Genomic DNA, 22,813 nt, shown 5'->3' with positions numbered 1-22,813 from the left:
TTCGGAAATACAGGGGACCAAGCAGTTTCGTTGCCATGCCAACTTGAATGACCACTTTAAAAGCTGGGTTATTGGCCCTCATTTTTACGACTAGTTATTGCAACCTCTGAATAACGTGAAACAGCTGTTAATGTAAGTTCGAATTACCCGATTTATGGATTTCATGGCGATTTCAGTTGGCTGTGACAGATTCTGTAAAATAAATAAATAAAGGTTTTTCCACCTTATATCTATTGCCCATTTCTGCACTCGTCGAACTCCCCGATCCGGTCTAGGCATTTTCTGAAGTTTCTCACACGTCGCTCAGTAGATTCTCCAGGTCAGGTGTAAGTACTGGAAACACATAGTGCGGTTTTGTTCAGTGGTCGAGCAGCATGCAGGAGGCAGGATGCATTATGCTCACTCATTCCTGCGAATTCTCTGGACAGCTGCCAGAGCTATTAACACATGGGATGGATCGTATAGTACAATGATTAGGGAGCTGGGGTAAAAACCGTTTAATGTCCGTTCCAGCTGTTTGATCCTCACATACAACTCTTTGGGGTACTGCTCAGGCTAGAAGCAAGATTTTTTTTCTTTTTGCACGTAACAGTGAGTTGAACGGAAGCTGTGTTGTTGTGACCGTTGGGGATTTGTCAGGAGCCCAAGCACTACATAAAGTTTTAGAAAAAAAAAATGTTTGAAACTCCAAAGTGAAAACTACGTACTTCTCGTATTCAGAAAACAAAAAAAACAAATAGTGGAAAAGAAACTCTAAAACCCATTACCACAGAGAGCCTACCACAGACTATAAGACAGGAACAGTATGGGTGCCCACACATTCAAGTAGGATGTGTTTATGTATCGCCCTGTCTTTATTTGATATTATTTTTAATCCTTTCCGTGTTGCTTAATTTTAAATTACAATCAACAGCAAAACATAATATATTTCTCATGGGACAGCTAATGTCAATATTGATTATCCACAAACCAAAAAAGAACATCTGTTTCACAACAGTGTTTCTCTCCTAGCTGTCAGCTTGCATAGGATAAGCAAAATGTAAAACAAACAACAAAAATTATTAAACAACTGACACTTTTATAAGTTTGGAGTGTAGTTCTCTTTGGATAACCTGTGATGTGCTGTCACTCATGTATTTCATTAACTACACTCTTTTGTGATATGGTGTTAGTTTCACCTTTGCTGAGTTTATTTCTACAAAAGACAAGCTGACTTATTATGGAATATAATCCTTGTGGTTATACAATTCACATCATTACACTTGAGTAGATAAAGTAATGAACCTGACACAAAGCCACAGAAAACATATATGCTAATGACATTTAATGAAAAGTAATCTCCTCTATGATATGAAATGATGTATGGGGAGAACTCCTAAATGGGAGTGTGGAGGTGAGGGGATAGTAGTTAGGAAATAGTGTTTTCTTATATACATAGTTTTTTATTTATATATTACAGCGTCGAGATCTCAAACACGCTGATAGCTATAATTTTAAAAGGGACAAAGGAAAAAGAAATTCTGAAGGAAAAGGATGACAGGGTGAGAGTAATGACAGATAAATGGGCTTGCTGTGTTGATGATTTTCTTGCTTGTTCCACCAAGAATAAAGAGCCCAGCAGTCAGCTCTCATCAAAGATAAACACAACTTTTTAACGAGTGCATTTATCCTGTTGCACTGCTGTCTTGCAAATGATGTGCTGCGCTCATCCCTTTTTTCCCTCTCAGTGATTTTTTTGTGGTGTTTGTGTCGTTAGTTTTACCTCATTTGAATTGAGGACCCAACTCAGCAGATGTATGCTGAATTCACTTGACCTGCCCCAAATGCCTTGTGATAACAGGCATTTATGTGAAATCCTTTCTTTTTCTTCTTTAACTCAAGAAGGTGGGAGTTTTAGGAGTGGAGAGACATAGGTGATGACAATTATGATGGCCTTTTATTGTGCATATGTGTTTTTCATTGTAAAAGGTTCACACAGCAGTAACTCAGCTTTCTTGGTGTCCATGGCAACTGTAAAAGAAAGAAGGCACACTTCACCCATTTCTTCCCTCAGCTTATTTCGTTTGTCTCTCCCCTCCATGCCATCCATTAATTCTCTGTTTTTCTCAGACCTCCCCCAATGTTGTTTTCTGCTTGTCTACTTGCTCTTTTCTTTTGTTGTAAACTAGTTCACCTTTGCAAGCACCACATTTCTTATTTTGCCATGGTAAATCCCTGTAGTTGGCTCAACCAGTACAACTGCAAAATTGCTCTTTATCAGCAAGAAGAGGATGATGGTTCCAAGAAGGTATAAAATGGTCTTTTCTGAATTACCATTATGACTCAATCCAATGATTGAGTCATAGTGTTCACATAATAGTGTACACAATTAATCACAACTTGCCTCATGATTTGAATCACACACGAGTTTTCTAAATGTTCTTTTTATGTACAGACTTAAGAGGGAGAACAGGAAGCATCCATGGCACATGGATTAATCAGCCGCATAAGAGGCAGCAGAACATCATATACTATGTGACTAGAAAACTGTGGAAGAGATTCATTACTTGTCATTTTCCACAAAATCTCACATCTGCTGCCCAAGCTTCTCAGCATCCTTTGAAACAAACAAAGTGTTTTCTTAGAGGAGCTGTGCAGAGAGGAGGAGGAGGATGGGCTGGAATTTTTTCTCATCTCAATTGCTCCATCTCTATTTTTCTGTACAGCTAACAGTGAGGCCTTAAGGGTTTGAGCAACTGGTCTCAAGAAGAAAAAAAACCGAAAAGGCAAAGGCTCAAAGGCAAAGCCAATTCAAGATATTTTGGTTTCTGTGTGAGAGAGACAGCGTGGTTAAGAGTTAAATCATGCTGTGTATTTGAATAACAGAATAATGCTGGGTGTGAGTGTGTGAGGGAAGAAATGAGAAGGAAAAGCTGTTAAGGAGAGAAAAAAATACACAAAGGCAAATCAGGAATACATACATAGGTTTGCATCAGCAAAGACAAAAATGCTAAAAAATAATGAGATATGTCTTTTTTTTGACAATATGTGTTATTTCTCTTCCTTATAATGTCTTGGGTAGTATCAGCTACACATCACTCAACTGTATCTGTAGTTATATGGACAGCATGCAATCATATAAGCAGATGAAACATGAAAGCTAATTAGAAAGGCCAGAACACTCAAGCGAGGTACATGCAGTTACAGGAAACATAATGAGGCTTTGAGGGACTCGATGCAGGTAAGTAAAAGGTCACAGGGGAGAGAATACATGTGGGCAGGTAAGATACAGTCAACAACACAGATTTGCAGATGACACAAGAAAAAGAAAACATATTCAGTCTATGTGGAGTAGCATATTTTTGATTTTTTAATTCTAACAAATTGTAAAAGCAGTCTTAAAATTGGATGGGAATCTCAATTTTCAAAACTTAGAACTTTATCATAGAAATAAGCAACAAAACTGGCTTTTATATCCTCATCTTTTGTAATTATCCTTTGTACAATTTGATGGACAATAGCTTTTCCATCAAACAAGGTAAAACTGGACCATTATAACCTCACAAGGATTTTTGTTCCATATTACTGTTGGTGTGTCTGCAGTTAAGCCTTGTTCCGTAAAAAGTGGAACATTAATTCAGCTCAGCTCATATTAATGCTTCAAGCCATTCTCTTTGTTAGTGAACCGGCGACTTCATCACTGATGAAATCACTGATTACTGATTTTCAATTACTGCAATGAGAACTTCAAGAATTAAAAAGAAGACTGTTTGATATAAAGTACTTTCCGTGTGGGTTAACAGTTGCTGTTGATCAGGAGGTGTATAAACCAAGAAGTTGTTACCTCAGAAAAGGAGGTTTTGTTTTTGGTAGCTTTTGCGTGAATGCGTGTGGGCATGTGTGTCACATCTCATTATGTGTGTAAACATGATAGCTTGAAAAATGTTGAATAAATTCTGAGAAAACTTTGTAGAGGTGTAGAATGGGGTCGTGTTAACAATTCATTAAAATCTGGCTTACATCCAAATTCAAATTCAAATTCAAATTTTATTTGTCACGTACACAGTCATACACAGTACGATATGTAGTGAAATGCTTGGACAACTGCTCGTGACCTAAAGAAAACAAAAAAAGGAAAAGGCTATGAATAAGATGGGAAATAAATATGAAAAATTAAAAAGGGTAAATTTAACTAGGAAGGAATAAAATATAAATTAAGGTTAAAAATGAAATAACTGTACAACACAAATTAGAATGAAGGGTAAATTTAACTGGGAAAGAATAAGATAAAATATATAAATTAAAGTTGAAAATAAAATAACTGTGCAACAAAATACACAATATAGAACTATATAAGAATGTATGAATAAATATAAATAAATATATATACAATAACAGCAGCTGTACAAGTATTAACTGGAAATAAAGAAATATAATGTCCAGTGTTGTGCAATCCACATTATGTCTTGTGCAGTGCAAATATGCTTAAAGTGATTAAGTGATGAAGTGAAAACAATGTCCAGAAAGTCCAGTGTGTGTGTAAGAACCATATGTGTGGGTCAGTACTGTGTGGTGGTGTGATTGAGAGACCGTATCGCCTGCGGGAAGAAGCTCCTCCTCAGTCTCTCTGTGTTGGTCTTCAGGGAGCGGAATCACTTTCCTGACCTCAACAGAGAGAACAGTCTGTTGTTGGGATGGCTGAGGTCCTTCACGATCTTCCTGGCCTTGGTCCAGCACCGCCTGCTGTAGATTGAGTGCAGGTCAGGGAGCTCGGAGCGGATGGTGCGCTCAACTGACCGCACAACCCTCTGTAGAGCTCGTCTGTCCTGCATGGTGCTGTTCCCGAACCAGGTTAAGATGTTTCCCGCCAGGATGCTCTCTATGGTGCACGAGTAAAAGTTCCTGAGCACCTTGGAGGGCAGTTGGAAGTCTCTCAAGCATCTGAGGTGGTAGAGACGCTGACGGGCCTTTTTCACCACGGTGTTGATGTGACAGGACCATGACAGGTCCTGCGTGATGTGAACTCCGAGGTACCACCAAGGTCAACTTAATAATTTATTGATTAAAAATTGCCAAAAGGTCTTATAACTTAGGAACTATGATTCTTTCAAGTGTGTTGTATATATTCAATATAAATCATGTGACATCTGACTTCTGACCTCTCCTTTAAGGTCAATAGCTAAAGGTCAAAGGGATAATAACAGTATGGAAAGTTATTTAAAACTAGTTTTCTTACTGCCATTGTTTTTTACTCAAAACATAAAGGCACATATCATTACTTAGGATCTCTCCTGGAGTCCTCATACGAACATTGTGATCAGAAAGTCTCATCAGCGTCATTTCCTAAGGAGGCTTAGGAGGTTTGGCATGCACGCCAACATCTCCTTAACCTTCAACAGGAGCACAAATGAGAGCCTGCTGATGGGCTGCATCAGAGTTTGGTATGAGAGTTGTTCTGCCAACAACCAGAAATCACTACAGAGACTGATGGAGGTAGCAGAGAACATTACTGGCAACAGCCTTCCTGCCATTAAGGACTTCTACCTCCAGCAGCTCCTGCAAGGCCCAAAATACTATGACTGATCACAGCCATCCACCACACCAGCTATCTCCTTTTTACGGCAGATGGCACAGGGATGTGGCTGCACAGATCGCGAGATTATAGAGCAGTTTTTAGTCAAGCCTTCAGATTACCCAAATGCAACACCTGACACTTGACTGCTACTTGCAGCTGTCATACCATCCCCATCCCCATGTTTTTTATTACTTATGTACTTACTTTATGTTATATATTACTTATTATTTATCTCTTTTTTCATTCTTGTTGACCCTGTGTTAATTGAAACGTGACAAAAAAACCCTGAAAGTTAAACTAAATTGAATGTGAATGATATATGGGGATTCTAAATGTCACATTAACTTATTAGGACTTTGTTATGTACAGTATGGTAACAGGTCATAAACATACTAATACATAACAATTTTAATACCATATCCAGAAATAACTCGGGGTTTTTCTTTTTCTTTTTTGTTTTTTTGTTGTTGTTTTTTTTGGGGGGGGGCAAATAAATGTGTGATGAAATTTTTTTTGATTGATTTTGATTTTTTTGACATTTTTTACTAAACATTGAAACAACACTATCTCTATCCACTTAAATTAAAAGAAAAGAGTGAGCTTCTTCGGTGGGGGTTTGCACTCTTGGAGCACTATACCTTTACTTATACTTCTCTATAGTGACTGTAATAAATCTGTTTGACAGCTTTTGACCTAATTAACAAACACACAAAAACGCTTCCATAATGTAAAGCAAGAATTAAACTGTTAAATTCCTTCTCAGCATAAAAATGTACAGCATGACCAATAAGCTTGGAGATTTGTAAAAGGGTGTGAAAATGTTGGAGATCAGGGCTTTATATGACTGGCTGTTTTACTATGATATACTGTAACAATAATAGTTTTACTGCATCCTTAACAACATAACCACTCACTGTCTGCTATTATTCAATATGATCACTCTTGCACTTAGCCCCAGGTATCAGCTTACTATCCCTTTGTTGCTGAGCTAAGACTAAAAGTCTCTGTTCCTCTCTTACTGTAGTTTAGGGCTTTGCTCTCCTGCAGAGAAAGAAAAAAGAAACATGAAGCTGAGCTCAGCTTCTTCCAGTGAGTAAGCTACCGTTAGCTGTGAATTATCCCACTTACTTGCATATTCAAAGGCACAAAACCATAAAGTTCTCTCTTAGAATTAAGTGGGAAAACCATGCCAAAGGCAGAACACACTGTGAGGTGCCACATCATGCCAGTGAAAACATCAAAAGTAAGGGATTCCTGGGGGACGAAGCCACCTGGGGTAAATAAATTGAGGCATTTGTACACATATATTTCCAAGTTACAATGTGTTTAATTAACAAATAATAATGGATTTAGTAATATATATATAAAGATCACTTTTAATTTGAAATGTACACCAAAGCCAATGGTCTATTTTATTTTAATTTTTATATCATATTCCCTCATTATGATTTACAGATGTACACTAATAATGCAGCCAGAACAGTGTGACAATAGTAATGTATACAGGTACAGTTATCATAGCTGATAGTACACCACACAGCTGAATCAGTTTGCACTAATCCCATGCCTATTTGCTATTATGGATAAAACTGTCAGATCTATGGGCTCTCGAGCATGAAATAAATTGCCTTTTTACAGGAGGCACAGCTGAAGGTGGCAGAGTTGAAGATGCTAAGATCTGGAGTCATGTGGATGGACAGGATTAAAAATGAGTGTATTAGAAGGACAGTTCAGGTTGAGTGGTGAAGAGAACAAGTTAAGAGTCCAGACTGAGATGCTCTGGACATGTCCACAAGAGGGATAAATGATATACTGAAAAAGGTATATTGAATACAGAGTTGACAGGCTGGAGGAGAACAGGAAGACCACACAGAAGATTCATGAATGTAGTGAACAGCAGATGATCTATAGTGGTGACCCTAAAGAAGTTTTTTCCCCCTACTCAACTGATCTGTGGATAAGTTGAGTACAAAGGACATCAAAAATTCTTTGATGTCCTTTAACCAAACAAAAGGTTTTTCCTCTCAAAAATCAAATCAGGTTCAGTCCCTATAAACCTGTATAGGTTTAGAAAAAGTAGTGGAAAACATTTGTTAATTAGACAGTTATGTTCAGCCATGAAAGCACTAGCTTTGAAAAGTTCAGCTTTAATGCCACAAACCTCTCTGCATGCTTGAATGCAAAACAGTGTGTGAATGAAGCTAAAAATAGCCACAGAGGCACATGCTATTCTCTGTTAGCCGAGAGAAATGGATTAGATAGAATATGAAATTAGATATTCTCTCTCTCTATCTTCTCTATCTTGATTTTTGAATTCCATTAACTGATAGTAATGTACAAAGTCTATGAACTCTTAGATTTGTATCTTGTAATGTAACTGTGGGCTGATACTCATTAGTTAAAACTATATATGTTTACATTATAAACCTCAATAAGGTGGTCTACTACGTTTTGTTTTAATAAAATTTACATGCTTCTCTATATCAGTCTGTGTGTTTTATTGACAGTTGTGTCTTCAGGAGAAAATAGAGCTGCTATTTTAGACATATAAATGCCTGACTGTATCAACACAGAACACATAAAGAAAGAAAGAAAAAGTCCCAGGAACAGTGTAACATCCCTTGGTTTAAGTCTGACCTTTTCTCTAACATCCAGCATGACCATAATTATAGACCTCACCGATTCACCACAGCTGCATTGTGGTATGTGTTTTATTGCACTAAAGTAACACAAGAGTGCCACGAGATGCGCTTAAAATGTGACATGCATGGCATTTCTAAACACATCAGACAATAGCATATGACAATGGATCAACTTTTAAACTACTTCCTGAAAATTGAAAAGCGGGTGTCCAACAATCCCAAAACAGTGGTTATATGTATAATTCTGGTCTTACGAAAGCTCACTACCCCAGGCCCAATAGTACACGCACATTACACATACAATGTGTAGCATTTAATTATCTTTATTATTTAACCTGGGGTTAGATCTTTTCTCACATAACCAGTGTCATGACACAAGATAAATGTGCTCTAACTTTAGTATCATAAAAGTGTACATTGTACAGTGTACAGTGTACAATATATATTAAATACAACAATAAATTATTATTATTTAACAGTAACATTTAACAGTTATTTAACAGTAAAACGAAAAGAGAGAGAAGAAGAGAATGAGAGAACATGAGCACGAATCAACCCTCTACCTGAAAAAAGGTCGTGCTCAGAGCCGATGTTTGATTTGGTGACCCAGAAAATGATCACAAATCTGGGGTCAATCTTCTATAGAAGTCGGCTCACTCCTTGGCGGCCGCTTGTCGGGGCCTGGGGCTCGCTCGGGCCCCTTTGGAGGTGGGGTGCCCCCGGCCTCTCGGCCTGGGGCTCGGTCACTCAGGCGCAGCTGGGGGCCGGCGGAGCTCACGGGCGCGTCACTGCAACTCCCCCTGACTTCTGCTCCGCGGCTGCTGGGCGAGCCCTCATCTGGGACTCTCCTCAGCTCTTTCTGGAACAGTGGCGCGGCTGCCCCTCTGTTGGTCTTCCATGGTCTCTTGTGTTCTGGGGGCCTCTGGATGTCTGGAGTTTTGATCTCCTCCATACCCGCTTCACACCCTGGAGGACGGGGCTGTGGCCCCCCCACACTCCCTAGCAGATCATTACATGGAGAAACCTTTGGAATGCAAGCATGCTGATCCACACAGGTATGCACACATGGGTATTCACAGACGCGGACTAAAGCTTTCTTGGCTGCTACCTCAAAGCACACTGTGCGCTGTCTATCTTGCGTGCTGCACAATATCGTTTATTATTTAGTAAATATTGATATCTATGACTAGCTAGTTTATTGTGATGGTGCTTTGTTTTCTCTATTATTATGTTGCTCTTTGTTGTTTGCTGTCTCCTCTGTTTGTTTTTTTTGCTTGTTTTTTTTTTTCTCCATACAGGTGACCCAGGAGTTCTTTTTTTTTTTCTCTCTCTTCCCCCCCCTTCTCACCGTCTCTTCTCCCCTTTGGTTTTCTTTCTTTCTCTCCCCCTCTTTCTCTCATTCATTCCCCCTGTCCTATTTATTAAAAAAAAAAAAAAAAAAAAAAATGACAAAGGATGAACTGAAGCTCTGCCATCACGTAATGTCGCATACTGCTGTTTCTGATGTCATTTAAAAAAAAAGAAAAAAAAAAAAAAAAAAAAGAAGTCGCCATATAAGAATCAAAATCAGAAATCTTGGGACTTGAAATTAACTACCTACCACGTGAACTTTAATAAAGTTAACATGTTATTTTCTCCACAGGGAGCAGGGAGCATTATATTATTTTGAAGCTGATGGAGAGTCATCTGCCTGTCCATCATCTCTGCCCGCATGACTGGCAGACTGCAGGCTACTCTGGGAATGAGATGTGTTGCTCTGCTAGATGGTGTGTTGCCTCAAGAGGGAGCCTCCCAGAGAGAGGTTAACACCTGCTAAACCTGCTGAGGCCCGTGGGAGGATGCTCCTATAAAAAGAATTTAGTTGAGGGAGAGAAAGATAAACAGAGAAGCACTCATGGACACATGCACACAAGCATGCACGCACATGTGCTTTCTGGTTAAATGCATATTAAACAGGTATTAGCAGCTAGGAACCAGCACACGTGCAGACCTGTTTGGGCAAGTTTTTCTCAATGTCTATGTGATTTTTAGAAATAAAAAACAAACAAACAAACAAACAAACATGGACTTGATGCCTGTCAGCGTGCACTTTTTTTTTAGATTGTCCTAAGTCTGAAATTCATTACTGCTATTGCAACCACTGTATGCTGCACGCCAATGCATTATAAAATCGGCACCTGAGAACCTGTTAAGTGCATGATTACATCAAATATCCATCTTCTTTTGCATTTATATTAGCACTTTATGTAACAAATAAATTATTTATATGGATTATTCTTCACAGTCATAAAAAGTCTGTTATTTGCACACAATAAATTTAAATTTACATATGAAAGCGATGGCACCGTTTTTGAATATTTAGATGCTTTGCATTACAATTTGCCATGGGCACTAGGAAACATTACAGTCTGAATTACTTAGAAAATGTAAAATTGCTAGTAGTCAGAAAATATTTAGTGAACTCCAGTATACTATATGGACAAAAGTATTGAGCCACACTAAGGCAGCATGCTTCTATTGCCAGTCCCAAGCCCCGATAAATGAGTAGTGTTGAATCAAGAAGGTCATGGGCCAACAGGTTGGAAACTTTGCCACTCTTTCCCAAAGGAAACGGAAGAGGAGAGGGGTAAGGTGTGTTAGGAAGCAGCATGACAGTGAGGATTTTATATTTAGGGAGTATTATGAAAGTGAAGAGAGAGTCAGATAGGGTCACGTGTTTGTCGCTAAAACTGAAGAGGTGGTGTTGAATATTGCCAGGGCTTATTCCCCACAAGTTGGATGTCAATTAGAACTGAAAGAGGAATTCTAGGGTACCCTGGATGAAGTGGTATATATGAGGGACAGCTCAGGTTGAGCAGTTTGGAGACAAAGTTAGAAAGGCAAGACTGAGATGGGTTGGACATGTGCAGAGGATGGATAGTGGATATATATAGGTCAAGGGAAGCTGAATATCAAGCTGCCAGGCAGCAGATAAAAATGAAGACCACAGAAATTTTCATGGAGGTAGTGAAGCAGGGCATGCAGAGGGTTGATGTGATAGAAGAAGACGCTAGGGATAGTGTGAAATCAAAGAAGATAATCTGTTGTGGTGACCTCTAAACGGACCTGCCAAAAGAAAAAGAAGACGACTGAGCCACACCACTTAGTCTTAGAATCCAGGTGTTTTCACAACCACTAGCTGAGGTGCATAGAGTTTTTAAAGATTTGTGAAAGAATGGGTCACTCTAAAGAGCTCACTGAATTTGAGTGTGGCATTGTAACCACTGCAACAAGTCAATTTGTGCAATTTGTTTCCTCATAAATATTCCACGGTCAATGGAAGCATTTAGGAACCACAGCAGTTCTGCTATGAAGTGGCAGACCGCATAAAGTTCCAGAGCAGGGTTGCTGAGTGCTGACGCACACAGTGTGCAAAAGTCACCAACGCTCTGCTGACTCAGTAACTGCAGAGCTCTAAAATCTCCTAGGCATTAAAATCAGCACAAAAACTGTGCGCCAGGAACTTCATGTCACGAGTTTCCATGGCTGAGCAGCTCCTATAGGTAAAATGTGTAGGCTGCCCAGTTGATTTGGCTGTAGTGCATCTTAGCAAGAGAGGGGGAAAAGAGAAAGAAAAATGATATAGTTGAGAAGCTGACACAGTTTGTTGAAAAAAAAAAAGCCCTTTGAGTTGTTGTTTCTTGAGGAACCAGATTTTGTATTGTTTACAGTTGTCTTTTTGTCCAAAATGCACAATAAAACATCTATTATATGTGAAGAAGCCAACATATAAATTAGCGCAAAGGAGTTGAGTCTTTACAAACAGTCAGAGGATGCCTGGACCTTCTCATTAGTGAGCATGAAACCACACGTGTGACTCACATATAATAACGCTGATGAGTTTTATTTGTTGCAGGCTACTATTGATTTTGTTTGAGAGATATCCTTACCCTGAGGGCAGTCTGAGCAATGTAGTAACTATCTCTTCTGTTATTCTGACACTTTCCCAGAGCATCAACAGTCTTACTGCACTGCTGGGAAAGAGCTTTGTAAGTAGACCCAGGGGAGCAAGACAACACGAAGGTTCACAGTGTTGTGTGTGTGTGTGTGTGTGTGTGTGTGTGTGTGTGGAAGCATTCATGTGTTTGCGTTAGTGCGTGCATATGGTGTATATTGCATGTTTTAATGGACTATATGATACTGAACATACAATATTCCATTAGGGAATTCACTTGTTTTGGTGACAGTGTTACCATGTCAGTAATAATTCATCAGCTAGGTTTTGTGATGTGTATACTGCATGTCTGTCTGTGAGTTGTAGGAACAACTATCATAGTTTACAGAATTACAGAAGTGTAATTTTTGTATGATAAAGGAAAATTTACTTCAAGCACAATATATAAAGTTTAGAATTATTTTTTCTTTTATTTATAAAGTTCTAATGAATGTATTTATGCCTAATTTGTATTTGAGACTAAATGGTGAGAAACATGTGACCATATGTGATTCACACACACACATGCGCGCACTCACACAGAGATGCACAGACAAAGGATGCTTCCTTAATGGCAAAGTCTGACATGGCTTTTACATAACTGAATCAGGAATTATTCTTTTCATGCTTCATGTGATTAGGCTTTAATGTGTCAATTATACAGCCTTTCCCATTTGTCCACCAGATCAAGGTAGAATGAACCATTATCCGTGCCAGTCAGAGGGCAGAACAACCAACTGAGCTGAACCATTGCACCATAGCACCAACAGCCAATCTCAGAGAGCTGATGATGATGCCCACCCCACCCCCACCCAGTGTTGCCATGGTAACAGAGCAACGAGTACCTCTATAGCTCTTATATCTGTGGTTATGGTTGTCCGTTTCCATTTTTAGGTGCAGGGATTGATCACTATTCTGCTCACCAATCATCGAATCAGGGTGGCACTGGGGCAGAACATCTGAGGATGGCCCCAGCTGAGACTGACTACCTGCTTCTTACATGAGAAATCACATAAGAGGGAAAATCTGATGGAACCTAGGAGAGATGAAATTTGTTCCATCCACCACAGGTGGAAACAGCCAACCTAATGTATTTGTGACCAGTATCACTACAAACTTGTAAAAACCCTCATTAACTTGCAATCTAAATATTTAAACACATTTTACATTAATACGCAGAAAATAGTTGCAACCTCTTGACATCACACGTTGATGATGTAGAAAAACTGGTGTCTCTCTGAACCTAACCTGAGCATGATGGAGTAAGTGTTGATTAAAACGGTTTCTTTCTGGCTCCTGTATCTGCTGGTACAGTTGAAATTGCTTAGCAACACTGAAGAAACTAATTAAGAAATTATGTGTTTGGGGTATGGCTGTGAACCACAATGTTATCACATGATAACAGTGTTAGTCACAAGGGTGGTGGAACCTGTTAAGATGCAAATAACCATGACAATACACACAACTTTGTCTCTTAACAAAACCTGCAACAACATATTATTTTGACGTGTGGCAGCATATCAGGACTGCTCAGCTGTATTAATTCACAATTAACTACATCAGCTACAGTATTATTTTACTCTATTCTTTCTCTTTTATTACTGTAGACTTTAACATGGAATGTTTCTGTCTGCAATTTTTGATTTATGCAGGTATTTTTGTTGTGGAGAAAGCACTTACGATTTGTTTAATCTACAAAACAAACAAACAAACAAACAAAAAAATCACCAAAGATTTTCTCATAAGACAACAGAAAGAAACTCCTACACAGTTACTTCTAGCATGCTCAGGAGATGCTCTGTATCTAAATAATTTATTTCTCTAAGTCTGATGAAATCTTCTGGATGTGACATCATCATCTGAAGTTCCATTAGGTTCCTCTTGTGCTTCATTTACATCTGCTATCTTTTATTTTCATCATGAAATATTTTCAGAGAACATAAAATTTTAAAAAAATGTTTGTGTGCTAATAGGCCTGAAACACCTGGTTGGTTTTCTTTGACTATGGTTATCCTATAGACACCAATAACATTATGTATGGTTTTGTTTTGCACTCAAAGAATATCTGCAACAATAACATGTAGTACCCCTTATCCGATTTAGGGCTTCGGTGGTGCTGGTGCCTATCCCTCTGTCACTGAGTGAGAGGCAGATTACGCCGTGAGCAGGTCACCTGTCCATCACATAATTGCAGTTACTGTCCTCTACAAAGTATTGTAATTTTCGAGACACTTAAGATAAATGCACTTCTTCAAGGATTGACTTCTGGAACATTTAACACATATTATTAAATTATTACTCCCTGAAACCGATTAATATTCTAACATCATTTTAGGAGTGACAGTAAGGTCTAATCAAGCTTCCTTTTTTCTTTCAGACCTTCTGTGGAACCAGCTCCAAGTTTACATTTGGGAAACAAATACCCTCTGCATTTAAGATTGGGCTTAAAACTATCCTTCTCGACAAAGCATATAGTCAGGGCTGGATCAGGGCCCTGTTTCAGGAAGCCCGTTTAGAAAACTCAGAGTGAAAAACGACACTCACGGTTGAGTAACCCCGAACTGTCCAACTCGGAATATTCCGTTTCAGAAAGGCTGATAACAATTAGTTCAATCAACGCGGAGTTGCTACAACCCCAAGTTAAGCACGCGCACGAGGATACATAAAGCCCCGATCAGTGGAGCACAGATTAAGCGAGTCACCATGGAGACGGAGGGAAAGAAGGCGCGGTCGACGTATTTCACAGCGCTCGAGGCGGAAATTCTGATGGCAGCATATGCCGACAGCATGCACATCATGCAGAAAAAAAGTAACACAGCCGCAGCTGCAAAGGAAAGGGAGCATGCATGGCAAAACATAGCCGACAGAGTCAATGCGTCAGTGTTAATTTAAACATTGATCTAGGGATTTCCACCCATATAACACGTTATTTTATCATATGTCATTCTATTTATTATGTTATACATTTTATTTTGTGATGTGATGTGAGCGCAGGTGCAACCCAACAGGCCCCAAACGTTCCTGGCAGCAAGTAAAAATGAAGTATAAAAACATAGTCCAAACAGGTAAGGTGTAATTGTATTATGAGCCATAGTGCTTGGTCTGTGTGTCCTATGTAAATCAATTGCAGTTAGAGGCTACAGTAATATACCACCTGTAAGCACATATTGAAATTATCTGAGCACATCACAAGTACACATTTGCCTACTCTGTATGCCCAAATGTGTGCCGTCACAGCCAACAGAAAAAAAGCGGAGGCCCGAAAAACAGGTGGGGGTCCTCCACCACCACCACTCACAGAGGCTGAGCAGTTGGCCCTCAGCCAAAACAGTGGGCGCCCTGTGGCTGAAGGCATCTCTGCGGGGACATCCTCTGTGGCAACAACCCCACAAGACACAAGTGCCTACATAAATCCAAAACAATACATGGCGTGCATACATCCATTCTGCACAGTCACCTTGACCAAAATGAACTATGTCGTAGTGAAGTTACTGTCCTACTGACAGAGAATGACAGTCATCAAACAGTTAGGTGAATAAACAACACTGAGACACTTGGAAACTGTTAACGTGCTGCACGGGTGAGGGCCCAGGGAGAGACTCACACACACCGAGCTGCAGTGGTACGTCTTTATTATGAGCATAGCAGTGTCCTTTAATTTTGCATACATGCGTGTGTGTGTGTTAACCTAACAACAGGGTGAGCTCCCTGTTCCCAGAGACAGAGCGAGTAGTACATTCCGTACCTTTCCCAATAAGTGTAACATATGAACATATACCTCAATGCAACATAAAGCTCATAAAAGCGTTTCCACCCTGACACCTACTGATTTTGCCTTCTCTCAGTGTCGGTTGTCTCTGAGAGCATACTGACAATGAGGTGTATGGTGATTGGTATGTCTGGTAATTGCCATTTGCGCCCACATAAGTCATGAGTGACCTGTATGAACCCCATATTCTTCCAGTTGACGGTGATGGTGTACTGCATCTGGTGCAGCCCCCTGTTGAGCCAGACCGACATGCAGTTGTGAGTACTCGTAATACTCCACAGACTACATGTGTCAACAGTAGAACAGCAATGTTGTTAAATGTCTCCACCACAGGCACATGATGACGAAACAGTGACAGCTGCTACAGAGGAGGCCGCAACAGAGCCACACTATGAGGTATACAGTGTACAGTGGAAAATATAACAACTGACGACAATGTGGTACTATGATGACACCATGGACTTACTATGTCCCCGGCAGAGTGATGCTGGAAATGAAGAGGAAGAGGGTCCAGCCACTCCTACAACGAACCTTTCCACAGTGGGTTGTTCAGCACTGATTTACAACCAACCTAAGTAGGCATGTACTATGGATGCTAATGCTATGTCCCTTGTTGCAATAGCTCCCTGTGAAGCAGCTGTATAAGACATATCTGGCCAGGAAGATAAGAAAGTGTGACATGGAAATGGTGCACCTCCAGCTGCAGATCCAAAAGTCGAAGCTGGAGATTGTACTGCTGGAACAACAGTTAAGGGTGGGTGGAGTGATCATAGATGGACGAATCATGTCAGTGTTTGTACAACATACTAATATACGCATTTATTCTTTGTGTACAGGACATACAGGGTGACCAATAAAGGCAGTTGACCACAGTATCTGTGTATTTGTCTTGTAACATGTTGGGTTGACGGGTCACAGGAAATGGTTGTGGCATATGGTGTCTCTGACTGCTCTTCCATCCTGTACGTTCGTGGGTGGGTCAGGATGTTCATCGTGTGGATCACTGCTGTTGTCTGGTTCAGCTGGACACTGTTCACCTCTAATCGTGGCAATGTTGTGTAGGATCACACATGCCACAATGATGTCACATGCCCTTGCTGGGGTGACCCTGAGTCCACGAAGGCACTGGAACCGGGCCTTGAGCATTCCGATGGTCATTTCAACTCTGGCCCGTGTCCTGCAATGGGCCAGATTATAACGCTGCTGTGGGCCCGGTTCAGGGTCAGGGTAAGGGGTGAGCAAATAGGGTAGACATGGGTACCCCCTATCACCAGTGAACTCTCCTAGGACAGAAGAATACATGTCAGTGCAAACGTCCCTGTGGCAATTAGTCTCTGTATATTTCACAGTTACTTCGACCCACCATGTCCAAATTTGGTGCTCAGTGTACATTCCCGGAAGATTCGTGAGTCATGTACAGAGCCTGGCCACTTGGCTTCCACATTTGTGATGATGTTGGCAGCATCACATATGATCTACCCAGTGCAGAGAACACATATTAGCATCCATTACCATGATGCCATCACTTGTTGGTGTGAAATGCTACAGGGAATTATGTACCTGTACATTGATGCTGTGGACGGACTTCCTGTTCACATAGTCTCCTTCATTTGCTGAGGGTGCAATGATTGGGATGTGGGTGCCATCTATACAGCCAATCACGCCTGGGAACCCTGGAAATTTATGTACCATTTGAGTGGTAGTTCACGTATTACCACATCATGCATTGAGTTTTGTTCATCCTGATACCTGCAATTTTGTGGAATCCCTCTTTGATGAATCTTGTGGGTCTGTGACCGGGGAACACCACAAACGAGTGCAGGAGACGTTTCAGTGCTACTGTAACATTCCTGACTGCCCAACAGACGGTAGCCTTGGAAACGTGCTCAGCGTCACCGATATTGTACAGAAAGCTCCCGTTTGCAAAGAAACGGAGTGCGGTACAAAGAATATGTAATGGACTGAGCGCATGTCCGCGATGTGTCACATGCGCAATATATGGCCTGAGGATGTTATCCAAATAACTTATTGATTGTGCTGAGAAACGGTAACATTCGCACAGGAAATCATCAGGTAATGATAAGATGTCCATACGCGCTCTGATCACTCTCTCCCGGCGGAGTGCTCTGCGGAGAATTTGGGCTTCAAGATCTACTGGCTCTTCAAGGAAGGGACACGCCATGTCTGACACTTCCTGCTGTCAGGTTTCCGACAAAGAGGCGGAGAACGTCAGGGTTAGTTGTAGTAAACCTGCTAGGGGGCAGGTTAGCTTCACGGCGTGTGTCGTCATAGTGACTCACTCAGGCTTCAGCTGAACTCGCTTTGTGAAACCGAAAACCCAGAGTTTTTGTTAACTCAGGGTATACTTACTCAGTTTTTCCACTAAACCGGCTTCCTGAAACACGGCCCAGGTGACTAAATCCTCGCTTAGTTATCCTGCCTCGCTTAGGCCTAGACTGCTGTGGGATTCCCGCGAGTGTTTCTTTTCACTCACTCACTTTTTTCACACACTATATGTTTATACACAACTCTTAATCATCAGTTATTATTAATCTCTGGCTCTCTTCCATAGTGTGTCTTTCTCCTTTCGCTCCCTACCGGTTGTGGCAGATGGCTCCCTGAGCCTGGTTCTGCCAGAGGTCTCTTCCTGTTAAAAGGAAGTTTTTCCTTCCCACTGTCGCCAAGTGCTTCGGGGACTTTTGATTTTTATGGGGTTCTCTCTTTATTATTGTAGAGTCTTTACCTTACAATATAACGCTCATTGAGGTAACTGTTGTTGTGATTTCATGCTATGTGAATAAAATATAATTTCATTTAACTTAATTTTAAATTTTTCTTATTTGACTTCTGTGTTAAAACAGGAAAAAAAATGTCTATTTTTATCATATTTCTGTAAAGACCTAGGGTAATACTGAATATATACATTTCCTGTAGATTGTCTATGCTAGTATACATATTAATACATATTAGGTCATCATGCTGGCCTATAATGTCAAAGTAAAGTTGTCTGAAGCGACTGAAGAAGCCAGAGTTATATTGCCTGTGATAAAGATTTCCTTTGGGAGAGGTGGAAGAAGAGAGAGAGAGAAATTAAATGGTACAAGGAAGACATTACTGGGACCTATTACATGCACTGACACTGCTCTGGGAGCCATTAGCTTGCATAAACAGGTCATTCCTTTACTGAGCTGTACTCATTGATCTACCTTTGCTCCTCCTTTAACTAAATGAGCACAGCCAGTTCAGCACAAATGTTGTGGCAACCAAAGATTTTGAGGCTGACCTACAAGGTCTATCAGATGATTTAGTGGCTTCAATTAAGGTAGATATTATGGTGTGTTTAAATTTATGCATGCTGTACCATCTGTACTAGTAGTATGTATATCTGTTTCATGTTTTTTTTTTTAAAAAAAGGTTCTTTGATAAACTACTCCATGCCATAAACAACTACTAGGTGTACAATCTCTTTTTGCAATCATCCACATGACAATGTGCCAGAAGCCACGTTTTTAACTGCCAGTCTCACATGAATCCACAGAGACTTAAAGAACAGTTCATATAAGCTTGTTGGAGCCTTTATGTTTACACTGAGGCATTTGTTCTAAGGCCATGTCCCTTTACACCCTCTAGGCAGAAATGCACTCTGGGAGATGAGTTGATGTTGTAAAGCAGCATAATACAAGACACAGAGTGTATGCTGAAAGACTTCTAGTTGTAAAGTGGTCTCCATCTCTACAACTGTACCCTCAAACACACAATAATAACATGGACTGAACCACCACTCACAACCACTAGCACTTTATATAGCCTCTGTAGAAACTATCTACACCCTCACTTATCTTAACTGCACTACTGTATAGCTCTGTGTAAATAATCATTCTGTACATTCGATAATCTTTAATCCTACAACTGTTTACAACTTGCATAGTTCCCATTTCTGTATAGCTGTATATCTCAGATTCTGTAAAGTTATTTATTTCATATTCTGTATAGTTTTTCATATTTATATCCTGTTCATAGCCTGTACATAGCTTGTACTCACTACAGCCTTTACATACTTAGTTATAGAATATTCACAACATACTTCATACCGTGTACATTATAACATACCATAATAGACCCATTTATGTAGTATACTCACATATCTATATTATTGCTAATATACAGTGGGGCAAAAAAGTATTTAGTCAGCCATCGATTGTGCAAGTTCCCCCACTTAAAACGATGACAGAGGTCAGTAATTTGCACCAGAGGTACACTTCAACTGTGAGAGACAGAATGTGAAAAACAAATCCATGAATCCACATGGTAGGATTTGTAAAGAATTTATTCGTAAATCAGGGTGGAAAATAAGTATTTGGTCAATAACAAAAATACAACTCAATACTTTGTAACATAACCTTTGTTGGCAATAACAGAGGTCAAACGTTTACTATAGGTCTTTACCAGGTTTGCACACACAGTAGCTGGTATTTTGGCCCATTCCTCCATGCAGATCTTCTCGAGAGCAGTGATGTTTTGGGGCTGTCGCCGAGCAACACGGACTTTCAACTCCCGCCACAGATTTTCTATGGGGTTGAGGTCTGGAGACTGGCTAGGCCACTCCAGGACTTTCAAATGCTTCTTACGGAGCCACTCCTTTGTTGCCCGGGCGGTGTGTTTTGGATCATTGTCATGTTGGAAGACCCAGCCTCGTTTCATCTTCAAAGTTCTCACTGATGGAAGGAGGTTTTGGCTCACAATCTCACGATACATGGCCCCATTCATTCTGTCCTTAACACAGATCAGTCGTCCTGTCCCCTTGGCAGAAAAACAGCCCCATAGCATGATGTTTCCACCCCCATGCTTCACAGTAGGTATGGTGTTCTTGGGATGCAACTCAGTATTCTTCTTCCTCCAAACACGACGAGTTGAGTTTATACCAAAAAGTTCTACTTTGGTTTCATCTGACCACATGACATTCTCCCAATCCTCTGCTGTATCATCCATGTGCTCTCTGGCAAACTTCAGACGGGCCTGGACATGCACTGGCTTCAGCAGCGGAACACGTCTGGCACTGCGGGATTTGATTCCCTGCCGTTGTAGTGTGTTACTGATGGTGACCTTTGTTACTTTGGTCCCAGCTCTCTGCAGGTCATTCACCAGGTCCCCCCGTGTGGTTCTGGGATCTTTGCTCACCGTTCTCATGATCATTTTGACCCCACGGGATGAGATCTTGTGTGGAGCCCCAGATCGAGGGAGATTATCAGTGGTCTTGTATGTCTTCCATTTTCTGATGATTGCTCCCACAGTTGATTTTTTCACACCAAGCTGCTTGCCTATTGTAGATTCACTCTTCCCAGTCTGGTGCAGGTCTACAATACTTTTCCTGGTGTCCTTCGAAAGCTCTTTGGTCTTGGCCATGGCGGAGTTTGGAGTCTGACTGTTTGAGGCTGTGGACAGGTGTCTTTTATACAGATGATGAGTTCAAACAGGTGCCATTCATACAGGTAACAAGTGGGGGACAGAAAAGCTTCTTACAGAAGACGTTACAGGTCTGTGAGAGCCAGAGATTTTCCTTGTTTGAGGTGACCAAATACTTATTTTCCACCCTAATTTACGAATAAATTCTTTACAAATCCTACCATGTGAATTCATGGATTTTTTTTTCACATTCTGTCTCTCACAGTTGAAGTGTACCTCTGGTGCAAATTACTGACCTCTGTCATCATTTTAAGTGGGGGAACTTGCACAATCGGTGGCTGACTAAATACTTTTTTGCCCCACTGTATCTATATCACTAAAGCACTTCTGGATGGATGCAAACTGCATTTCGTTGCACTGTACCTGTGCATGTGCAATGACAATAAAGTTGAATTCTATTCTATTCTATTCTACATACACATGTTTTTCTCCATTTTGATGTGTTGCTGAGCAAAACTGTTGATGTGTTTTGTTTTGGGCGGGGGGGGGGGGGGGGGGGGGGGGGTTGTATAAATTGGAAGCGCAAGAGGCCTTTGCATTTTTAGATATATTTTTTAATATAACAGAAATCCTTCAACAACATTTATGTAGAGTTCTTTTAAAATTAATAACATTTAAGCAAGGTAAAAAAAACACACACACACAATGTCAACAAGTGTTAACATTGTGTTTTCACAGTCCATCAAATATTTGATGGACCATCAAATGTTTTAAATGTTAAACTGGGAAATGTTTTTATTTGTTTTTTTTAACTTGATGCCAGTAACACAAGCCAATTGACTTGAAATAGTTATGCAACTATGTTGACATATTGGTACATATGCATTGGTGCACATCTCATATGTAGATTGCACACCAGGCACTACTAATGCTTAGACTGATTTTTCAGTAGCTTTACTAAACAAAAAACTAGGCATGCTAAACCCAGACAGATTTAAACAGTCTAATGGGTGCTGACCCACTAAAAACTGCTTCAGATCATCAGCGCTAACAATTAGAGTGGTAATAATAAATATTACATGGAAAGAAATATTACATGCAGAAAGAAACAGATGAATTTCATACTGTGGTTTTTCCAGTGTGTGGTGGATACAGGTCACAATAGTTTTTCACTCATCACCATCGCTATGCTAAGTAGGACAACTTGCCACGTGCTTACAGAGATTATCTAAGTACATTACATGTATCAAAAAATACACATAACATTTATATACAAGAGTCTGAAGAATGATTTGATAGTAATGAAAAATAATCCATGTCCACTGTGAGAAAAATAGAAAATATTTGATTTTCGTTGTTATTTTTGTTACATGTATATACAACTACTATAAAGCCTCATTTGTATAGCCCTCTAGGCTTTTCCTCCATAGATAAAGGGGAAACCCTGAATTTTAACATTTTAGCATTTGGTT

The 22,813-nt window shown here is 40.2% G+C and overlaps 2 protein-coding genes and 1 long non-coding RNA gene across 3 annotated transcripts; 2 read left to right on the top strand and 1 right to left on the bottom strand.

The window, feature by feature from the left end:
- Nucleotides 1–14,691: 14,691 nt before the first annotated feature.
- LOC309708819 (uncharacterized protein) lies at nucleotides 14,692–15,672 on the top strand (the record flags this gene model as incomplete). Its single annotated transcript, XM_082537131.1, has 3 exons — nucleotides 14,692–15,045; nucleotides 15,164–15,234; nucleotides 15,407–15,672. Exons 1-3 carry the CDS (start codon nucleotides 14,873–14,875, stop codon nucleotides 15,670–15,672), a joined length of 510 nt encoding a protein of 169 aa, XP_082393257.1. The 5' UTR covers nucleotides 14,692–14,872.
- Nucleotides 15,673–16,023: 351 nt separating this feature from the next.
- LOC309708739 (uncharacterized protein) lies at nucleotides 16,024–17,000 on the top strand (the record flags this gene model as incomplete). The annotated part of the gene is made up of 5 exons (XM_082537015.1): nucleotides 16,024–16,195; nucleotides 16,272–16,334; nucleotides 16,419–16,478; nucleotides 16,561–16,692; nucleotides 16,857–17,000. The coding sequence occupies exons 1-5, from the start codon at nucleotides 16,100–16,102 to the stop codon at nucleotides 16,998–17,000; spliced, it is 495 nt and encodes a 164-aa protein (XP_082393141.1). The 5' UTR covers nucleotides 16,024–16,099.
- Nucleotides 17,001–17,310: 310 nt separating this feature from the next.
- On the bottom strand, nucleotides 17,311–17,785 carry LOC309710181. Its single transcript, XR_014277676.1, has 3 exons — nucleotides 17,688–17,785; nucleotides 17,499–17,611; nucleotides 17,311–17,413 (listed from the first exon to the last, which is right to left on the bottom strand). It is a non-coding gene; the product is annotated as an uncharacterized lncRNA (long non-coding RNA).
- Nucleotides 17,786–22,813: the final 5,028 nt, after the last annotated feature.

Source organism: Aulonocara stuartgranti, assembly GCF_965226115.1.
Source record: "Aulonocara stuartgranti genome assembly, chromosome: 1".
Taxonomy (NCBI): Eukaryota; Metazoa; Chordata; class Actinopteri; order Cichliformes; family Cichlidae; genus Aulonocara; species Aulonocara stuartgranti.
The sequence above is the reverse complement of the archived record's forward strand: the minus strand, read 5'-3'. Positions and strand labels throughout refer to the sequence as shown.